The sequence below is a fragment of the Scyliorhinus canicula genome, chromosome 8 (genome assembly GCF_902713615.1).
Source record: "Scyliorhinus canicula chromosome 8, sScyCan1.1, whole genome shotgun sequence".
Taxonomy (NCBI): Eukaryota; Metazoa; Chordata; class Chondrichthyes; order Carcharhiniformes; family Scyliorhinidae; genus Scyliorhinus; species Scyliorhinus canicula.
The window spans coordinates 167,273,428-167,293,311 of record NC_052153.1 but is presented as its reverse complement, the minus strand read 5'-3'; the positions used below and the strand labels follow the sequence as shown (position 1 = coordinate 167,293,311).

The window sequence follows — 19,884 nt, the reverse complement described above, 5'->3', positions numbered from 1 at the left end:
CGGAGACTGAGGCAGGCAGGCCAGCAAGCTGAAGTGCCAGCTTGTCAGCACCATTTTCCCAAAGCCCCCCCCCCCCCCCCCCCAGCCGAGGTCCTGACCCAAAGGGGAAACGCTGCCCCTTAATGCTGCAGTCTGGATTAATGTTCTATCCAGAGGCTTTTATTGAATTCTAGGCTGTGATCTAATTTTATATTTTGGTGTATTCTGGAGGTGTGATTTTAAAGCAATTTGTTTTGTTTTAATGAAAACATCAGCATGTATGAGAAATATTTGCATTAACAATGCAAATTGGTTGACGTGAAGAATCATAACACACATTCAGCAGCAAGTGGCACATAAGTAACGGATGGAGCACAGCACTTAGCTTGAAGGAAGGAAATGAAAGAGAGAGGATAGCCAGAAAAGGATGTGGCACACAGCCAGTAAAGCAATCACTTGCTTACTTGTTCAAATGACTTGAGTCCAGATTCCTTTCCAATTTGTGTCAAATTTGCTAAAATAGCATCCTTTAAAACCTTTAGGAAAAAGAAAAGTGCAAATAATTCTCCATTGGAAATGTGAATGAAATTGCTAAAACTTTATGAATTATGAGCCCAAATATTCAATAACTAGATGATAGGAAAAGGTATTTCTAACTAATACAGCAGAAGTGATTTGTGTAAGATTTATAAAATAGAACCAATGTTCCCTACTTTTTTTTTAGCGTGCATGAGTCATTTCTTTAAGTGTGTGGCCCCTTTAATTTGTGAGTGTGTCCATGCACACGCAATAATTTAAAGGAGTCAGCTGGAGCGTGCGCCTGCATGGGGACTTGCAGGTTACTGCACGGCCATACAGCTTAGAGGGAACATTAACTAGAAGTCTTCCAAAACCAGTCTTCAGCTTGGCTCAGTGACTGTACATTTGCAATCAGACAACCAGAGTTGCACATGGTCAAATCATCCAGGTGGATATTCGGTACCCCTCCAGTGTTGCATTTTCAGGCCGCCTTTCGAGATGGAGACCCTGTCCGCACGTTTAAGCTGACATAAAAATACCTCAGGACTCTATTTGACATGCAGTAGACAAGTTCTACTATTGGGCTGACCTACACCACCAAAGCTGATTAAACCGATCTCCCTGTTGTCTGGGGATCTTGCAATGTGGAAATTGGCTTCTGTACTTGTCTACATCACAGTAACTTATTCCCAAAGTAATTAAGTGGTTGGGAAGTAATGTGGGGCACACTGAAGATACAAGTTATCTTTTCCCCTCTTGATTCAAGTAGTAGAAAGAAAATGATAAATATTTGTAACATGTACTGCATTCTCCTCCATACTGATCAGAACTACTTCATGGCATTGGAAATAGAGTCATCCGCATGCAAACATTTGCTCTTCAGGTTTAACTCAACCTGCATGTTTTTTTTTAAATGCACAAGACTTGCCTTGTTTTTACACAATTCCTCAAATGACCCAACAATATTTCTCCTTTGTGCCCAGGCAGGTAACACTTCAGGATCAGGTATTACAATTCCCACCAGGAAGGCCTGTAATAGAAAATAAAATCAATATGGTACTCGGCATGAGACAAGACTGAGGCCAATTATTATACCACATAATACAAGTCTTTGTCATAATTAGAAGTCTTTGTCCTTGCTTGAAAATAGAGGTGTACAGGGTTAATTCATAACGGGTATTGTAAGGAACCTCTTTTAAATCCTTGTCTGACCTTTGTTTCCTTTTTAAAAAAAATCTCTGGTCTGCTGGCTGCTTCAATTCTGCCGACTGTACTTTTTTTGTATCTGGACGATTACTGAAAACATCCCTGGTTCTAATATGTTATCTGAAGTAGCCCAGGCACGCCCCCTCGGTGCAGTGTGCTGTGTGGCAGGTCCCGTGATGCCATTCTCATGGACTTGGCTAGCAGCGAATCAGCTCTTCTGAAATCCAGGTCTTAAACAGGCTCTCGATTGGGGGGCTGGTTCCAGGATGTTCTGAAAACACAGGAAAGCTCCATTTTGCAGAGCTGAGTTTCAGTTCTGTGGAAACCTAGGAAGCAGCCGGTTCTGTCAGCTAAGGCTGGCGATTAAAACACTTTACAGCCCGGCCTGTGCAAGTTTAATTTCTGATTAAAAGGCTGGGGAGCAGAGTCTGATTTCTCCCAACTGATTGCCTGGGTTTAAAGACCTTTCTCTCTGTAGTCAGTTCAATCTGCGTGAGGATCCTGTCCAGCACCACCTGCAGCAAGAGGGCACTGTTTGAAAACCTATTTAAAATACTCAGGTGAAAATTTTTTTTTAATATGTAAATTTAGAGTACCAAATTCTTTATTTCCAATTAAGGGGCAATTTAGCATGGCCAATCCACCTACCCTGCACATCTTTGGGTTGTGGGGCTTGAAACCCACGAAGACATGGGGAAAATGTGCAAACTCCACATGGACAGTGACCCAGGGCCAGGATCGAAGTCAGGTCCTCGGCGCCGTGAGGCAGCAGTGCTAATCACTGCAACACCGTGCTGCTAGGTGAAGAATTCTAATATTATCTCAGTGAGGCTGAGAGCCAATCTGGTGGAGGTCGTTCAATTGAGAGTGACTCCCCAGAGAGAATTCTACAGTCTGTATGTTCCAGTTGGAGACAAGAAGATCCAAACCGACTGATGATTTCAACACTTTGTGTCCTTCGAAGATCAGCGACTACAAAGACTACAACCTCAGTAGCAAAGATTCATCCCACCCCTTTTAATCCCTGTTATTTTTGATCATTTCCCTACCCCCACTGTGTGTCTGTCTTGTGTGTGTCTGGGTGGAGGATGGAACGGGGTTTGGGCAATAATTAGGTTAGCAGACCATTGTTCTATTGTTACCATTGCATGCTTTTTTCTTCTCTTGTTCTAAATAAACAGATTTAAAAAGGTTTTACTTACAAGTCTTGTGCCTGTAAGTTATTGGAGCAGTCGAGGGTCAAAGACCTCAAGAAAATATACGAATCATTGGTTAATTCACTTATTTTGGGACACGGGGTCTGTGGGGCTGGAATTGACTGTACACTAGCCCAGGGAGTCGTAACAATATGTAAAATAGCATCCTTAAAAATTACAAGGATAATATAAGTGGGCGAACATAAAATGTTAAGTTTCGGAAAATCCCACACATTTATAAAGGAACATTGGTTTGCAGAAACTTGTTGAAAAATATCTAAAATGTAAAAAAGTAAAAGATTTCCTGCCCTCTAGTGACATCTTTTAACATCAAACAATGCAGCATAATTATTTTCTCGTCTGTAATAGGACATTGTGCGGCATTTCCCTATGGTTGTTATCAGAGGATGAAGGATAGGGATAATTGCACCTGCATCTCTGTCGTGTCGCTCTGAATCATTCAAAGGTACCTACAAAAAACTGGTATTTAGAGAAATATGGAACAGTTTTCCAATTTTTTAAATCAGTTTTGAAGAATAGCAGAGTTTCTAGTGAATCCAGTTCATTTAATCAGTTATTGGACAGTCTCATAAATAATTGTTTGCTTTGTACAAAGTCGGTACTCCAGATTGAAAATACGACACAGTGGTTAGCACTGCTGCCTCACAGTGCCAGGGGCCCGGGTTCAAGTACAGCCATGGGTGACTGTGGAGTTTGCACTTTCTCCCAGTGTCTGCGTAGCTTTCCTCCGGGTGCTCCGGTTTTCTCCCAGTCCAAACTTGTGCAGGCTAGGTGGATTGGCCGTGCTAATTTTCCCTTGGTATCCAAGGTGTGCAGATTAGATGGATTTGCCATGATTTATGCCGGGGGGGGGGGGGGGGGGGGGGGGGGGGGCTACGAGGATAGGTTGGGCGAGTGGGCCCAGATAGAGTGCACCTTCGGACGGTGGTGCAGACTTGATGGGCTGAATGGCCTCCATCTGAACTGTAGTGATTCTATGAAATATTGATCCTGTGCTTTACCTGAAAACCAATTACAATGCATTCAAAATGTACAAGGTCCATCATTTTATAACATCAGCCCTAGCATCATTTTGCTTTGGGGCACGTGGGAGGCACCTTGTTGTTTTCCTAGCTGCAGGTACAACCAGACAACAAATCCCCAGATGTGCACTGGGCAAGTTTGGAGCAGAGGTTCCCCCATACTGGGAGAATGTACACATTTAATACAAAAGCATAAAAAGTAGGAGGGTGCCTATGCTAATAGCTGAAAGAGCATGCATTAAGTTAAACCCAAAGGAGGCCAAAGCTACCCAATTTTCACAGGCACTAGAACCTGTGTTCAGAAGGCTGCAGCAGCGATAAAATATGTATATCGATCGAGTGTGTCATCCTCTACCACCACCCACTTCTGCCTCAACTCAATGTCCAATGAAACTCTTCAGATAAGCTCCGGCATGGTTTGGTTGCCCGTGTTATGTAAAGCCAAACACAAATTTGCAAGCTACCTTTCCATGAAGCATCTCACCTGGTCACAAGGCAGTCCCGCCCTAATTTATAAAATGGTGAATGGCTCTCGATGTTGACATCTGCAAATATTACAATCTTTATTTTTTTTATTCATTCACAGGACGTGAGCATCGATGGCAAGACTCATATTCATTGTCCCTTCCCAATTGCCTCAAGGTGGCAGTGGTGAGCTACCTCCTCAAAAGCCAACTGAATTTGCTGGTCCATCTCACAGTTAAGCGTCAACTCCATGTCTGTGGGTGTGGAGGCCGGGTCAGGTAAAGGCGACAGTTTTGCTTCCCTCAAAGATATCAGCGAACCAGTGAAAGGGGCTTTAGACAATCCGGCAGTTCCATTCTCACCATTATTGATATTAGCTTTTCTATCCAGATTATTGATTAATAATTAATTGAATTTAAATTCTCCAGCCATGTTAGGAATTGACCTCAGATCTCCAGGTTTTTAAAAACAGACCTCAAGATTACAGGAACATAACCTCTATGCTACCATACCCCTCACAAATACTGTAGTAAAACACTTGGCACTGCATCAAAGAGTGACCCGAGAGCATCTGTACATTTCCTTACATAAAACAATAAAAACTTCAGAACAAACTAAAATGATTCTATTGTAATTCAATGATTAAATGGCTGCATTGGCAGACATTTGGGGAGGTCTTGCCACTGGACTAGTATTCCCGAGAGCAAGGGGGAGAATTCCACCTCGACAGATGGTGAAATTTAAATTTAATAAAAAACTGAAATTAAGGGTCGATTGTCAGAAAAACCCATCTGGTTCAATAATGTCCTTTAGGAAAGGGAATCTGCTATCCTTGCATGGTATGGCCTCTACCCACCTCCTGACAGCAGTGTGGCTGAATTTTAACTGCCCTCTGAAATGGCCCAGCAAGCCACCCAGTTTAATAATAATAATTGCTTATTGTCACAAGTAGGCTTTAATGAAGTGACTGTGAAAAGCCCCTAGTCGCCACATTCCGGTACCTGTTTGGGGAGGCCGGTACAGGAATTGAACCCGTGCTGCTGGCCTTGTTCTGCATTGCAAGCCAGCTGTTTAGCCCACTGTGCTAAAGCAGCCCCTATTTGAGTGCACTTAGGGATAGGCAACAAATGCTGGGCCAGGCAGCGACACCCACACCTAAGAATGAATTAAGAAATTGAATAAAATGGAAGCTCCTGAGGATAATCACATCAATTAGTTTTTAGACATAAATAAAACGATTAATTTGTATCTGAGCTAATGAAACCAGCCTTCTAGGTCCTAAAGTACAAAGCTGAAAAAAAAAACAAATTCCATGTTCAAATGTGTACCTGTAGGGAATGGTGCCAATTATCTGGCAGGTTCACACTCTGATTTATTCCAGATGCTAAGATGGATTTTAAATATCTCTCGACAGGATGCAGACACAAAGGGCTGAATTTCTGGGGGCAGGTTCAGAGGCAGGCAGGCAGGGAACTTTGCTCGCTGGCTGATGTGCTGATTTTCTAGCTCCATACCACCCTCTGGCTATTTTCCTGGAGGCAACAGGTGGTGGTGGTGGCGGCAGGGTAACCCACTTAAAGGTCTACTGTCAAAGGCCCACCGGGATGTTCCAGTCAGCCTCCAGGTCCCCATAGCTGGCGGAGGACAATGCCGTTGCCTCTGGGTGATGTCCTGGCATCAGATCAGGGCGCCAATGCTGCAGGCAGGGCTGAAAGGCACTTTCCACCTGCCTGGTTTCAGCAGCAGGCCACCCATTGGATCTTATATTTTATTCTAAGATTTTGGGGCACCCTCTTCCTCGTTTCCCTGTAATGGCGCCCTGCTGCTGCTTCTGGGCTTCCTATTGGGCAGTAAGCTTGCCCTCTGGACGCTAATTGACCAATTCAGGGAAAATCCCACTTTCTCCTGATGCCGGTGTTCAGAAGCCTGTGGGATAATCCTGCCCAACAAGTTTAAATTCAACTTGGGCAGCAGCAGAAAAATGGTAATTCTTAAACTACAGCTAGTCCAAAGTTACTGGGAGACACAACTGACCTATGCCACTGCTCAGCAGTAGTCCAATATTCAAAATGACCCTCATTGTTCAGCTTGGAGTTTAGAATTACCTGCAGACTATCACCATGAACAAACACCTGGGCCACAGGTTCAGACCGCACATAGATGTTCTCAATTTTCTCAGGTGCAATGTACTCGCCCTGTGCCAGCTTGAATATGTGTTTCTTTCGGTCAATTATCTTCAAAGTGCCATTCTGTTGAGGCAAAACAAGTTCCGTAGCTTAGTCATAAGCTGCTGCACACGACTTACATCAATTAAATCTCGCTATTGAAAGATTGCACAGCTGTGAGGTTGTATGCTGAAGGGGTTCCTCTTTCCGTTGGTCAGTAGAGTAGCTGGTTGCAGAATGAAAGGGGTGGGGTGGGGTGTGCCTTCGGCTCCATCCTTCTGGCTATAGATTAGTTAGCAAATAGGACAGCCTTTTGAATTGTATCTTTTCTCCCAAGGATGACGTGTGGGGTGTGTGATGGAGGGGAGGCAATGTTTCTCTGTTTCTCTGCAGAGAGGCTTTAATGCACCAATACACTTGCATGTTTGAGCGCCATCGTGTTTGGTTAGGATGAAGGAAAGGACTGACAAAAAGGTTTTTTTTTTTAGGAGCATGTTTATATTATGCAGGATGTCACTCATTTGTATACCATTTAATGTTTGGAACATTAAATAATGACCTCTATAATATTACGCAACCAAGTTAGAGAGGTCCATGTCCAGCTCAGAAGTTGCAAAGTCTCACGTTTGGAAGATACTCTGTGCAGACAGTACTGTGGGCTTGCAGTGTTCTGTCACCACTACAGCCCATATCAACAGGATAAGAGGTTACTAGTATTAAAGATTCTACATTCTGTGCTGTACTGTTCTATGTTCTACGCATGTTAAATGAGTTTAGGCAATCTCAATCAAATTCCTAATGGTACACGACACAAAACTCAATAATTTAGCATTGACCAATAATCTCACTTGAAGAGGTCAAAGAGATAGTGTGGCCTGCAGAGGGCGATATTTCTCAAAAGGAGATGGTTTTTATAAAATCATTGTATTCGCCTTGATTTCATAACTTTCACCGTACAAACAGAAAGAACAGAAAGAAAAGGAAAAATCTGGGAAACAACAAGAAAATGACACCACCAACATGCAACCTAACACATCAACTCGCAAGTTAAAAAACAAAACGCAAACAACAAACCAAACCCCCCCCCTTTAATGGTCAACGGCAACCACGAAGAGGGATGGGGAAGAGGAAGGGTGTCTCCCAGGCCATTGGAGGCCCCTGGGTAGGGTGACACCCTGGCACTGCCACCTTGGCAGGCAGGCAGTTTGCCCCTGCCGTGGTTTCGGGTGGCCCAAGGTCCCCTTATAGCTGAGTTGGGGCGGGGGGGGGGGGGGGGGGGGGGGGGGGGGTTTGAGAGATTGGGCGCCATGGATCTCATCCTGCACAGAGGAGCTCCTCAGTGTAGGAAATGCGGCTAAGTGTGGCCTGGGGCCGAAATAACAACAAAGTGGCGTTAAGATAGCGGGGTCGTTCCCGGTGTCACAAATGGCAGGAACAACCCTACTAATCCCGCCCAGAAAGGATTCCAATTTTTGTTTTGAAATTTAATCGTGTCCATCATGTAATGCGAAGCTTTCCAAATTGGGATACCGATTAAGTGGCACTACTCAGAGCAGTCACCCAAGTATTCCAATGTTCATTTCAACTTTCATTGCTATTTGCTATCTTGAACCCTCAGTGAAAGTTTTAAGCGACAACAGAATCACTGCGCTGTCCCATCCCTTGAATAACCACTCGGGACTCAGATACCAGGAGAGTCTGTGAAAGCTTGCAAACATACAATCGTTTTAAAATTGTTTAGAGTAGAGGGCATCACGGTCCCAGGTTCGATCCCAGCTATGGGCCATTATCCGTGTGAAGTTTGCACATTCTCCCCCACAACTCAAAAGATGTGCAGGGTAGGTGAATTGACCATGCAATTTAGCCCCTTAATTGGAAAAAATGAATTGGGTACTCGAAATTTTTTTTATTTTTTAAAAATTGTTTAGAGTACAGTATTAAAAAAAGGCCACATCTCCTGAAAAGAAAAAAAAAGTGGATATTGGTGACAAAGTAAAGGAGGACAAAAAGTAGGAAAAGAAAAAGTGCGTTCTAATATAATTGATATTTATAAAAATCATGGTCACTTCTGGATCCTTGGGAATCATTCATGTCCTATAACTGCATTATTTGCATTAGAAACCAATTGCACTTATACTGTACAAGGAAATGATCAAAAAGAGTTTTTTCCTTACCGGCAGCCATTTTCCTACATCCCCCGTGTGCAGCCAGCCACGCTGATCCAGAGCTTCTGCTGATTTTTCTGGGTCTTTTAGGTAACCAAGGAAAACATTTGACCCTTTTATACAAATCTGGGAGATGAAACACAAAGAGATTTTCTGACACATGAGCACAGGATAGATAATAAATACTTTATATTTCCCAAGTAATAGCCTTCATTCTGCCACAAAATAATGTGATGCAAGCACGAAGGATATCAATGTTTAATCCTAAACATATTGGGAACAGCATGTAATATCTCCACATTTTGTTCTCAATCAATTTGCTTCCTACTTAAAATGAAAACCCCGAATATTAATGCTGTACATTCTTGAATTATATAAGCTGACTCCAAGATGAGCATTTCCTGAATGTAATTTAGACTCTGTCCTTGTTCACAATACATTGGGGTTATAATTTCCTCTTGGACAGTCCCTAGGGATCAAGGATCACTTACTTCCAGTCTGGTTCAATGGGTTTGGAGATGGCTGATAAGATCAGTGTGCGAACGGGAGACTCTGCCACGCGAAACAACTGGTGATTGAAGGATTCTTGGGAAGTTTGTGCGTTTTCTCTAACAGTGACTTCGCCTCTGCGTGATCCCGATGAAGTCTCTCGAGGTTTCTGGTGCTTTCTTGAATGAGCCTTCTTCATTTCGATTGGTCACAAGCCAGGTTCTCCCGTGACTCGGCATGTATTTTTGGCCTGCTTTCAGGACATTGTTGAACCATTTCCAATGTCCTCCTGGTAATTTCCTGCCATGATTGACTTTCGAGTACAGTAGTTGCTTTGGGAATCTGGTGTCAGGCATAAGAATGACATGTCCCACCCCAGCAGAACTGGTTTTAAGTGATTAATGCCTCGGTACTGGGCATGTTGGCTCGGGAGAAGACGCCGCTATTTGACCACCTACCTTGCCACCAGCTTGAAGGTTCTGGGGAATGTACCACTGATGGTAATTCTCCAGTGCTTCTAGGTTCTTGCTGTAGGCTCTCCGAGTCACGGAGCACATAGGAACATGGGGATCACTGCTGCCGAAGTCTAGGGTCTGAGATGACCTAGGTCGAGGGTCTGAGATTTTGCTCCTCATATACTTTGTTTCTTTAGTTATTTTTTAAAAATTCATTCATGAGATGTGGGCGGTGGTGGCTAGGCCAGCATTTATTGCCCACCCCTAATTGTCCTCGAGAAGGTAGTGGTGAGCTGCCTTCTTGAACTGCTGCAGTACCTGGGGTGTAGGGACACCCATAGTGCTGTCCAAGATTTTGTTCCAGTGACAGTGAAGTCAGGATAGTGTGTTAATTGGAGGCGGGGGGAAGAGAACTTCCAGGTGTAATATTTCCATGCATCCCTTGTCCTTGTAGTTGGTAGCAGTCGTGGGTTTGGAAGGTGATGCCGAAGGAGCCTTGGTGAGTTCCTGCAGTGCATCTTGTAGATGCTACACACTGCTGTTACTGTGCTACAGTGATGGAGGGAGTGAATTTTTGTGGAAGGGGTGCCAATCAAGTGGGCTGCTTTATATTCTACGGTGTTGAGCCTCTTCAGTGTTGCTGGAGCTGCACTCATTCAGGCAAGTGGAGCTTATTCTATCACACCCCAGACTTGTGCCTTGTAGGTGGTTGACAGGCTTTGAGGGGTCAGGAGGTGAGTTACTTACCCCAAATGTCCTAGCCTCTGACCTGCTCTTGTAGCCACAGTATTTATATGACTAGTCCAGTTCCGTTTCCGGTCATTGTAAACCCCAGAATGTTGATAGTAGAGGGAGGTGATCATTGCCTGGCACTTGTTTGGCGTGCATGTTACTTTCCACTTATCAGCCCAAGCTTGGACATTGTCCTGGTCTTGTTGCATTTAGGCACAGATCTCTGCAGTGTCTGAGGAGTTGCGAATGGTGCTCAGCATTGTGGAATCATGAGCAAGCATTCCTACTTCGGACCTTATGACAGAAGGAATCCCACACGCCAATCTGACCCAGAACTATATTCCTTGTATTTTTTGAACGCATTTTATTCAAACTTGTATCAAAGTAGGTAACAGCAAATAAACATCCCGGGAAACATTCTTCCCAACAGTCAACTATACAGTTTGTACAGATTTTTCTCCTTTTCCCAGATTGCCGGGTTACACCCTGTTGGAGCGACTACTGCTGTAGTTCCTGGTAGATATCCGACACCTACCGCTCCCCTACCCAGGTGCCGGAGACCACCCTATCCTGTATCCTCAGTGGCGGCAGCGTCACTACCCACCACCTGTTTTTTCAGGAAGGCTCGTACTTGCAGATATTTAAAGGCGTTTCCTGGCGGCAGATTAAATTTGTCCTCTCGCGCCTTCAAACTGGGAAAGCTTCCGTCTATGAACAGATCTCCCATCCTTTTGATGCCTGCCCTCTGCCAGCTCTGGAACCCACTATCCATCTTACCCAGGACAAACCTGTGGTTGTTGCATATCGGGGTCCAGACCAACGCTCCCTCCGCCCTCTTGTACCTCCTCCACCGTCCCCAGATCCGCAGTGTCGTCACTACCACCGGACGTGTGGAGTAACGGGTCGGTGAGAACGGCAAGGGGGCCATTATCAAAGCTCCCAGACTAGTACCTTCACATGATGCCGCCTCCAGCTGCTCCCATGCCATCGCCCCCCCCCCCCCCCCCCTTCCCCATCGCCCACTTCCGAATCATAGCTATATTGCCAGCCCAGTAGTAGTTGCGAAAGTTTGGCAGCGCCAAACCCCCCCCCCCCCCCCCCCCCCCCCCCCCCCCCCCCCGACTGCACTCCAACAGCAATCTCCTTACTCGTGGGGTCTTATTCGCCCACACAAAGCCTGTAATGATCCTACTCATCCGCTTAAAAAAGGCCTTGGGGATGAAGATGGGGAGGCACTGGAAGACAAACAAAACTCTGGGGAGGACAGGCATTTTCACGGTCTGCACCCTCCCTGCCAGTGACAGTGGGAGCATGTCCCACTTTTTAAAGTCCCCTTCCATTTGCTCCACCAACCGGGTCAGGTTGAGCCTGTGCAGGGCATCCCATTTCCTGGCCACCTGTATACCCAGGGAACGAAAACCTTTCTCTACCATCCTGAACGGCAGCTCTATCTCTCCTCCTGTCCGTTAGCCTGGATCACAAACAACTCACTCTTTCCCATGTTCAGTTTGTACCCTGAAAAACTACCAAAATCCCTCAGGATCCGCAGAACCTCCCCCATCTCCTCCACAGGGTCCGAAATGTACAGGAACAAATCATACGCGTATAGCGAGACCCGATGTTCCCCCCCCCACCGAACCAGTCCTGGCCAGTTCCTCGAGGCTCTCAGCGCCATATCTAGTGGTTCTATAGCTAGGGCAAATAGTAACGGGGAGAGGGGACACCCCTGCCTCGTTCCCCGGTGAATCTCGAAGTACCCCGACCTCAGCCGGTTTGTACACACACTTGCTCCAGGAGCCTGGTACAGCAATTTCACCCAGCCAATAAAGCCCTCACCAAACCCAAACCTCCCCAGCGTTTCCCGCAGATACTCCTACTCCACCCGGTCAAAGGCTTTCTCTGCGTCCATCACTGTTACCACCTCCGCCTCCCCTCCCTCTGAGGGCATCATAATAATATTCAAAAGTCTCCAGACATTGGTATTGTCTGCCTTTAACAAACCCAGTCTGGTCTTCCTCTATCACCCCTGGGGCGCAATCCTCAATTCTTGCGGCCAGAATCTTAGCTAGCAATTTGGCACCCACATTTAAAAGCAAAATGGGCCTGTATGACCCGCAATGTTCCGGGTCCTTCCTTCGTTTACGAATGAGTGAGATCAAAGCCTGTGACATTGTTGGGGGGAGAGTTCCTTTCTCTTTGGCCTCATTGAAGGTCCTCATCAGGAGTGGGCTCAATATTTCTGAAAATTCCTTGTAGAAATCTACCTGGTAACCGTCCGGTCCCGGGGCTTTACCCGATTGCATGCCCTGTAGACCCTTGACAATCTCTTCCAATTCAATCAGGGCCCCCAGCCCCTCCACCAGGTCCTCATCCACCTTTGGAAACCTCAACTGGTCCAAAAATTGCCTCATCCCTTCTGCTCCCGTTTGGGGCTCCGACTCGTATAGCTTACTATAGAATTCCTTAAAGACTCCGTTCACCCCCACCCCCCTGGATCCAAGACAGTGTTACCCTCCTAATTCTTTACTCCCCCGATTTCCCTGGCCGCCTCCCTCTTTCGCAGTTGGTGTGCCAGCATTCTACTCGCTTTCTCCCCGTACTCATAGACTGCCCCCCTTGCCTTCCTCAGCTGTGCTACCGCTTTCCCTGTGGTCAGCAGTTCAAACTCCGCCTGCAGACTCCGCCGCTCCCTCAGGGGCCTTGCGTATCTCTGTCCACTAGGAGTATCTCCTCCACCAGTCTCTCCCTCTCCGCTCTTTCTCTCTTTTCCCTATGGGATCGAATTGAGATGAGTTCCCCTCTGACAACTGCCTTCAGAGCCTCCCAGACTGTTGCCACTGCTACCTCACCCATATCGTTTGTTTCCAGGTAATCCTGGATGTTCCTGCTAATCCGACCCGCAAACCTCTTCGTCCGCCAGCAGCCCCACATCCAGTCTCCATACTGGGCGCTGCCCTCTCTCCTCACTAAGCCGCAGCTCCACCCAGTGCGGGGCATGGTCCGAGACTGTGATTGGTATTCTGTCCCCGCCACCTTTGGGATTAATGCCCTGCTCAAGACAAAGACGTCTATGCGGGAATAAACCTTATGAACGTGGGAGAAAAAAGAGAACTGCTTCGCACTCGGCCGCGCGAACCTCCAGGGATCAACCCCCCCCCCCCCCCCCCCCCCCCCCCCCCCCCCCCTCCGACTAGCCATCGCCCTTTCTTGGCCAACCTCGAGCCCGCGCCCTTCGCTTCCTCGAGCGCCCCCACAGGGAGCCACCGACCCTGACCCTCAATTGGTACCCCTCAATTGATACCTCCTCTGTCAGCAAAGCAGCATCACCTCCCCCCCCCCCCCCCAGCAACAGCCCCACGACCCAAAACCCCCTGGCAGGCACCAGCTGAGCACTTGCTCACCCCCCACTATGCTCCCGAGAGTCAGCTGACCCATGCTGACCCTGGCTGCTCCCGCCCCTGGCGCCGAGAAGACTGTCGCTTCATTATCCGGACCTCTCTCCCCACATGAATAAACCAATTAAACTACCTCTCCAGCCCCATAGAGTAAATAGTAATACAAAACAAAAAACAAACAGAAGACACTAACATTGCCCAGTGAGGAGACACTTGTTGAACCAAGGGTCCAACTTACCGGAAAATCGCACTAAGTACAGGGCCCCCTCCCCCCCTCGGTATCTCAACTTTGCTGGAAACACTGCACCCTCCAGCCACCATCACAGCCCTGACACGCACCCAACATTGCATATAATCTTATATTGGAAACGGCGCCGTGTTACCCAGCCCCACCGCCGCATTCAACCAAAGCTTAACTGTCCTTTAATTCGAGTTCAGCTTTACACGTTGTTCTCCCACCTGCTGCTCCGTTCATTTTTTGCCCACCGCAAGATAAGTTCCTTGTCCGAGAAGTGATGACATCTCACCACCATGACCCTCGGCGGTTCATTCGCCATGGGCTTCCTTGCGAGGGCTCTGTGCACCCCGTCCAGCTCCAGGGGTCGAGGGAATACCCCCGTCCCTATCAGCGTTTCCAGCATCTTGGACACCAATGCTCCAGCATCCGACCCCTCCACACCTTCAGGGAGGCCCACAATTCTCAAGTTCTGTCTCCTGGACCTGTTTTCTAGGTCCTCCAGCCTCTCCTGCACTTCTTGTGGAGGTCATCCTGCGCCTCCAACTTAAGGGCCAATACGACCAACTCGTCTTCATGGTCGGATAGCTTTTTATCCATCTCCTTGATCGCTTTCCCTTGTGTCGCCTGAGCTGCGATCATTTGGTCTATTGATGCCTGCATCGGGGCCAGCATGTCCTTTTTAAGATCAGCAAAGCATCCCCTAAGGAACTCCTGTTGCTCCTGTGCCCACTGCGCCCATGCATCCTGGTCTATACCGGCCGCCATGCCGTGCCTCGGCGCCCGCTCTGCATGCTTCTGTCTGCTGGGAGTTAAACGCTTCACCCGGCCACTCCTGGTCCAGCTATCCATACAACCGAGAGGGAATCCTTTTGGCAGTGTTCGCTTCACCAATCTTCCCCAAAAGTCCGTGAAAACTCCTGAAAAAGGTCCGAGAGTCCGTTCCAGAGGGGAGCTGCCGAATGCACGACCTACTCCTCCATGGCCACCACCAGAAGTCTCGTCACCGCTTCTTCAATGGCCTTGGTGAGATCTTTTCACAGTCGTTCCCTTGCTGCTGGAATTCAGCTTTAATAAAGGCCCTCAAGTCAGTTTGAAGCCTTTAGGCTTGCCCTTCCCCCGCCTGCATGCCGGAAGGCTTTTGTCTTTGCTGCAGCTCCAGCCAAATCTTTCACTGTTTCTGCCGGGTCTGGTAACCAAGAGACATACCATTCCGGGGGGGGGGGGGGGGATAGCACTCCTCCAACATTCACCTACATCTTTTCATCAAAATTCCACCCATATTGATTTAAAAAAGAGCTCCTTTCTGTAAACATGGGCAGGAGCTGCCTTGTGTGTGACCACTTACTCCATGGTCCACACCGGAAGTCGTGTATTCCACCTTTTAAGATCCTCCCTGGCCTCCTCCACCAGCTTCGTTAAGTTCCACTTATGGAGCCCCGTCCATTCCCTCGCTACCTGAATCCCAAAGTACCTAAACCTATCCCTCGCTACCGTAAATGGCATCCCCCCTAAATTAGCCCGCTGTGCCAGCTCATTCACTGGGAATACCTCGCTTTTCTCTCCATTCAGCTTTTATCGAACTATATTCCTGTTCCTTCATTGTAGCTGGGCCAAAATCCTGTAACCCCCTCCCTAATAGCACTGTGGGTGTATCTACATCACATGGACTACAGCGGTTCAAGAAGGTGGTTCACCACCACCATCTCAAGGACAATTAGGGATCGGCAATAAATGCTGGTCTAGCCAGTGATATCCACATCCTGTGAAAAAATAAAAAGTTGCAGCAACTCACCTAGGCTCCCTCAACAGCACATGCCAAACCTCGAAGGGATATGGGGAAGTGGGCAAGGAATGAGTTGAAGATGAAGTTAGCTATGTTTGTACCGAATAGCAGAGCAAGGAAGCTCAACGGGCCATATTGTCTGCTCTTTCTCCTATTTCTATGTCCTTATGATCGGTACCACCTAGAAGGACAAGGGCAACACAGATGGAGGGAACACCACCACCTGCAAGCTCCACTCAAAATATAACGTCATCTCAATTTGCATTTTGACCCAGCGACAGTGAATATGTTTCCAAGAACTCCCGTCCCTAAACCACAAGGATGACAACGGCTCAAGAAAGCAGCTCACCCCCACCCTTCTTAAGACCAATAAAGAGGGGTAACAAATGCTGGCCTAGCCAGCAATGCCCACGTCCAATGAACAAATAATAAAAAGCCAATATTTCTAAAACAGAACGCAGAATCTACAGTGCTATTAGCCTACAGATTTTGAAGTATTTGTTTGGATGACACTTGCTTTCATTAAAAATTCTATGACAGACAAACACCACAAACAACAGCCTTCCAACATTGAGTAGATATTTACACTTCAGCAGGTGGCAGTTAAATAATGCAAATAAACATGTTTCCTATAATAGTTGGGGAAAAAAAGGCTTTTGTTTCTCTGAACAGAAATTAGATCAAGTGTCATTCGGAGAACATTGAAGGACAGTGATCATTGTATCATAAGGCTTAGGTTGGAAAAGGACAAAGAACAAACCAGAGTAAAAATAATTAACTGGGGGAAAGCCAACTTCAATGGGGTAAGATTGGATCTGGGGCAGATTCATTGGAATTAAAGGGGTGCAGGAGCAGAGGGGTCTGGATGTATTTGCGTACAACTCATTGAAGACGGCAGCACAGGTTGAGAGAGTGGTTAATAAAGCATACAGTACCCTTGGCTGTGTTAATAGGGACATAAGAGTAAAAGAGAGGTAATGTTAAACTTATATAAAACACTGCTTTGGCCTCAGTAGTGTGTTCAGTTCGGGGCACCACACTTTGGGAAAGACGCGTAAGCATTGGAAGAAATGCAGAAATGGTCACAGTGATGAGAAACTGTTACATAGTTACATAGATATATTCAAGGGGTTGAGAGATTCGATAGAGGTATTCAAAATCATGAGGGATCTGGATAGTAGATGGGGAAAAATTGTTCCTGTTGGTGGAAGGATCAAGAATGAGAGTGTACAGATTTGTTACAGTAAAATTTCTGTTACCTGGCACTCTACCAACTGGAATTCTGTGTGAACAGGAACTCGGGGGTTGGGTCTGTTTTTAGATTGGACTTGTTATGGACTGACCCTCTTATGGACTGACCTGATTAATACTACACCCATGTATGCTACACCCGATGCCGGTGTCCATGTATTTACACTGTGTACCTATTATGTTTTTAAAATTTTTTATTTTCTCTTCATGTACTAAATGATCTGTTTGAGCTGCTCGCAGAAAAATACTTTTCACTGTACCTTGGTACACGTGACAATAAACAAATCCAATCCAATCCAAGGGTGATAGATTGGCAGTGTCACAGTGTCTGGGTGCCAGGGTACCAGAAAGCCCAGAGCCTGACCACCCAGAGGCCCCCAATCGCCCGGGAGACCTCCCAAGTGCCGGTACTCCTGGTCGACATTTGTGGAAAGCAGTGCTGATTGGCACCTACTCGGGGACTCCAAGACGAGGCCATTAGGTCCTGTGCCTTGGTAACACCAGCGTGAACATATTTAAGGGAGTTTAACTTCACAATTAAATATGCAAATCGGGATCCTGCCAGATCGCCGCACCTCGCAAGTACTCGTTAGATCTCGCGAGGCGTGATGAGCTTCATAAATCCAACGAGAAGCCTCTCGCGAGATTTACCGGCCTCATCATGTCCTGAGTCGGGTGCAACAAAGGCATTAGATTGTGCCCTATATAACCAGGACATTTGATTAAGTGGCACCTCCCATTCCTGGATGGGAGGTGCCACTCAGGTCTTAGGGCACAGTAATTGGCAAAAGAACCAATGGAGATGAGAGGGGAACATTTTTCCACGGTAAGCGGTTAGGATTTGGATTCTGCCGCTGGAGTGCGCAATGGAAGCAGGTTCAATCGAGGCACTCAAAAGGGAATTGAACTATTATATGAAACGGAAAACCTTACAGGGTTACCGGGAGAAGTTGACAAATGCCACTCGGTGTATTTATCATTCAGAGAGCTAGCACAAACACAACGGGATGAATGGTCTCGTTCCATGATGGGAAAAATTCTGTGACAGATGCTTAGTAGAAGAAATGGGCTTTAAGGAGGGCCTTTAAAGGAGGTGGTGGTGGAGGAAGGGTTCGGGGAGGAAAGAAGCCCATTTGGCTGTGGATAGCCTGTACAATTACATTAGCGCAATATTCAGATGTAAAACTAAACCGTTATGACAGACTGTTATTTATAGACAAAACACAGAACATTTTCCACTTACCTCACCCTCCCCTTCTCTGGCAAAATAGTTCATTTCTTCTATGTCAACAAGCTTGATCAGATTACAAGGCATCGGAGCTCCAACGTGACCTGCAGATGAAACCGGAGAAACGGAAATGAAGGAGCTCGCCTGTCTGTGCTAGAATGCTGCCCATTACAGGGAATCTGTTCTAACGGTGAAAAATGTTCAATATTTTAACTTAAATTACATCATTCAACATGGTTACTTCAAAATCCATAAAACATTATTCATGGGATGTCAACCTGACCAATATGGCATCAAGGAAAAATATAGATTTCAGTGTTCTACAGTAATGTAGTGTTGCCGAGTACAAGAATCCTTCCTGTTCATTTCCTTTGTTCCATTTATTTGTTTTATGGTTTTGGTCTGTGGACCCATAATAAGGATGTGCCTTTAAGCACTCAGTTGAAACAGCCGGTTTGCCAGAACATTGTGTTACCAGGTTTTGTAATTTGGGGAGGAGAAACCAGATTGTTTTGCATTGAGTGGATCATAGGAACCTAGGTTGTGGAGGGAGTCGGTTCGATTGGTTAACTGGCGAGTGGCGAGTTGGCTAGGGGTGGTGTTCTGCCTGACAACGGTCAGTGGTTGGTTCCTGCGTGATGCTTTCAGAGAGAAGTGAAACAAACTCTCTCTCCTGCTTGCTGAAGTGAAAGCAAAATGTGAGGTAATGTATTTTGGTACAAGAAACATGGGGAGACAATATAGGTTCAATGGTACAATTTTGAGGGGAGTACAGGAGCAGAGGGACCTCCGGATTCAAGTGCATAAGTTCTGTGAAGGTGGCCAGGCAAGTTGAAACAGGTGTTAAGAAGGCTAAAGGATTATAAATAGAGGCATAGAATATAAAAGCAAGGAAGGATGATGCTACACCTCTACAAATCATTTGGAGTATTGTGTTCAGTTCTGGGCACCTTATTTAAGGAAGGATGTTAAAGCCCTGGAGAGACTGCAGAGGAGATTTACTAGAATGATACCAGGAATGAGGAATTTTAGATACAAGGAAAGATAGAGAAATTGGGCTTGTTCTCCTTGGAGCAGAGAAGGTTAAGAGGCGGCCTTATCGAGGTGTTCAAAATTAGGCACAATTTTGACAGCGTAAAGAAGGATATTCTGTCTCCACTAGTTGGTTAGGTCAGTAAATGGGGGTCACAATTTCAAGGTGGTCAGCAAGAGAGCTAGAAGTGAGATGAGGAGAAACTCAGAGAATTGTTTGGAATGCGCTGCTTGGGAGAGTGGTGGAGGTAGATTCCATAGGAGGTTTCAAAAGACAGCTGGATATATATTTGAAAGTGATTAATTTAGAGGGTTACGGAGGGTGGGCTGGAGAATGGGATTCGCTAAGTAGCTCTATTGGGACTCCCCACCTTTGGGGGACAGCCCCGCGCCGGAGCGGTTGGCACCAGAAGACTGGCGCAAAAAACCGGCGCCCCCGGCAACGGGGCTGGCCGAAAGGCTTTCGCCGGTCGGCGCATGCGCGATGTGGGTTTCTCTTCCGCTTCGTGGCGGCCGCGGAAGGAGAAAGAGTGCACCCAGGGC

General features: G+C 46.6%; 1 protein-coding gene across 6 annotated transcripts in view; it reads right to left on the bottom strand.

Moving 5' to 3' along the window:
• The window catches only part of acsl1a (acyl-CoA synthetase long chain family member 1a), a 295,407-nt gene that overhangs the window by 12,436 nt on the left and 263,087 nt on the right, over window positions 1–19,884 (bottom strand). For all 6 annotated transcript variants that reach the window (XM_038805668.1, XM_038805664.1, XM_038805667.1 and 3 more), the window contains exons 16-20: window positions 18,325–18,413; window positions 8,748–8,864; window positions 6,514–6,657; window positions 1,427–1,528; window positions 444–515 (exon numbers count right to left, since the gene is read on the bottom strand). In XM_038805668.1, coding sequence (XP_038661596.1) covers window positions 444–515; window positions 1,427–1,528; window positions 6,514–6,657; window positions 8,748–8,864; window positions 18,325–18,413 — 524 coding nt within the window. The remainder of the gene's footprint in view (window positions 1–443; window positions 516–1,426; window positions 1,529–6,513; window positions 6,658–8,747; window positions 8,865–18,324; window positions 18,414–19,884) is intronic.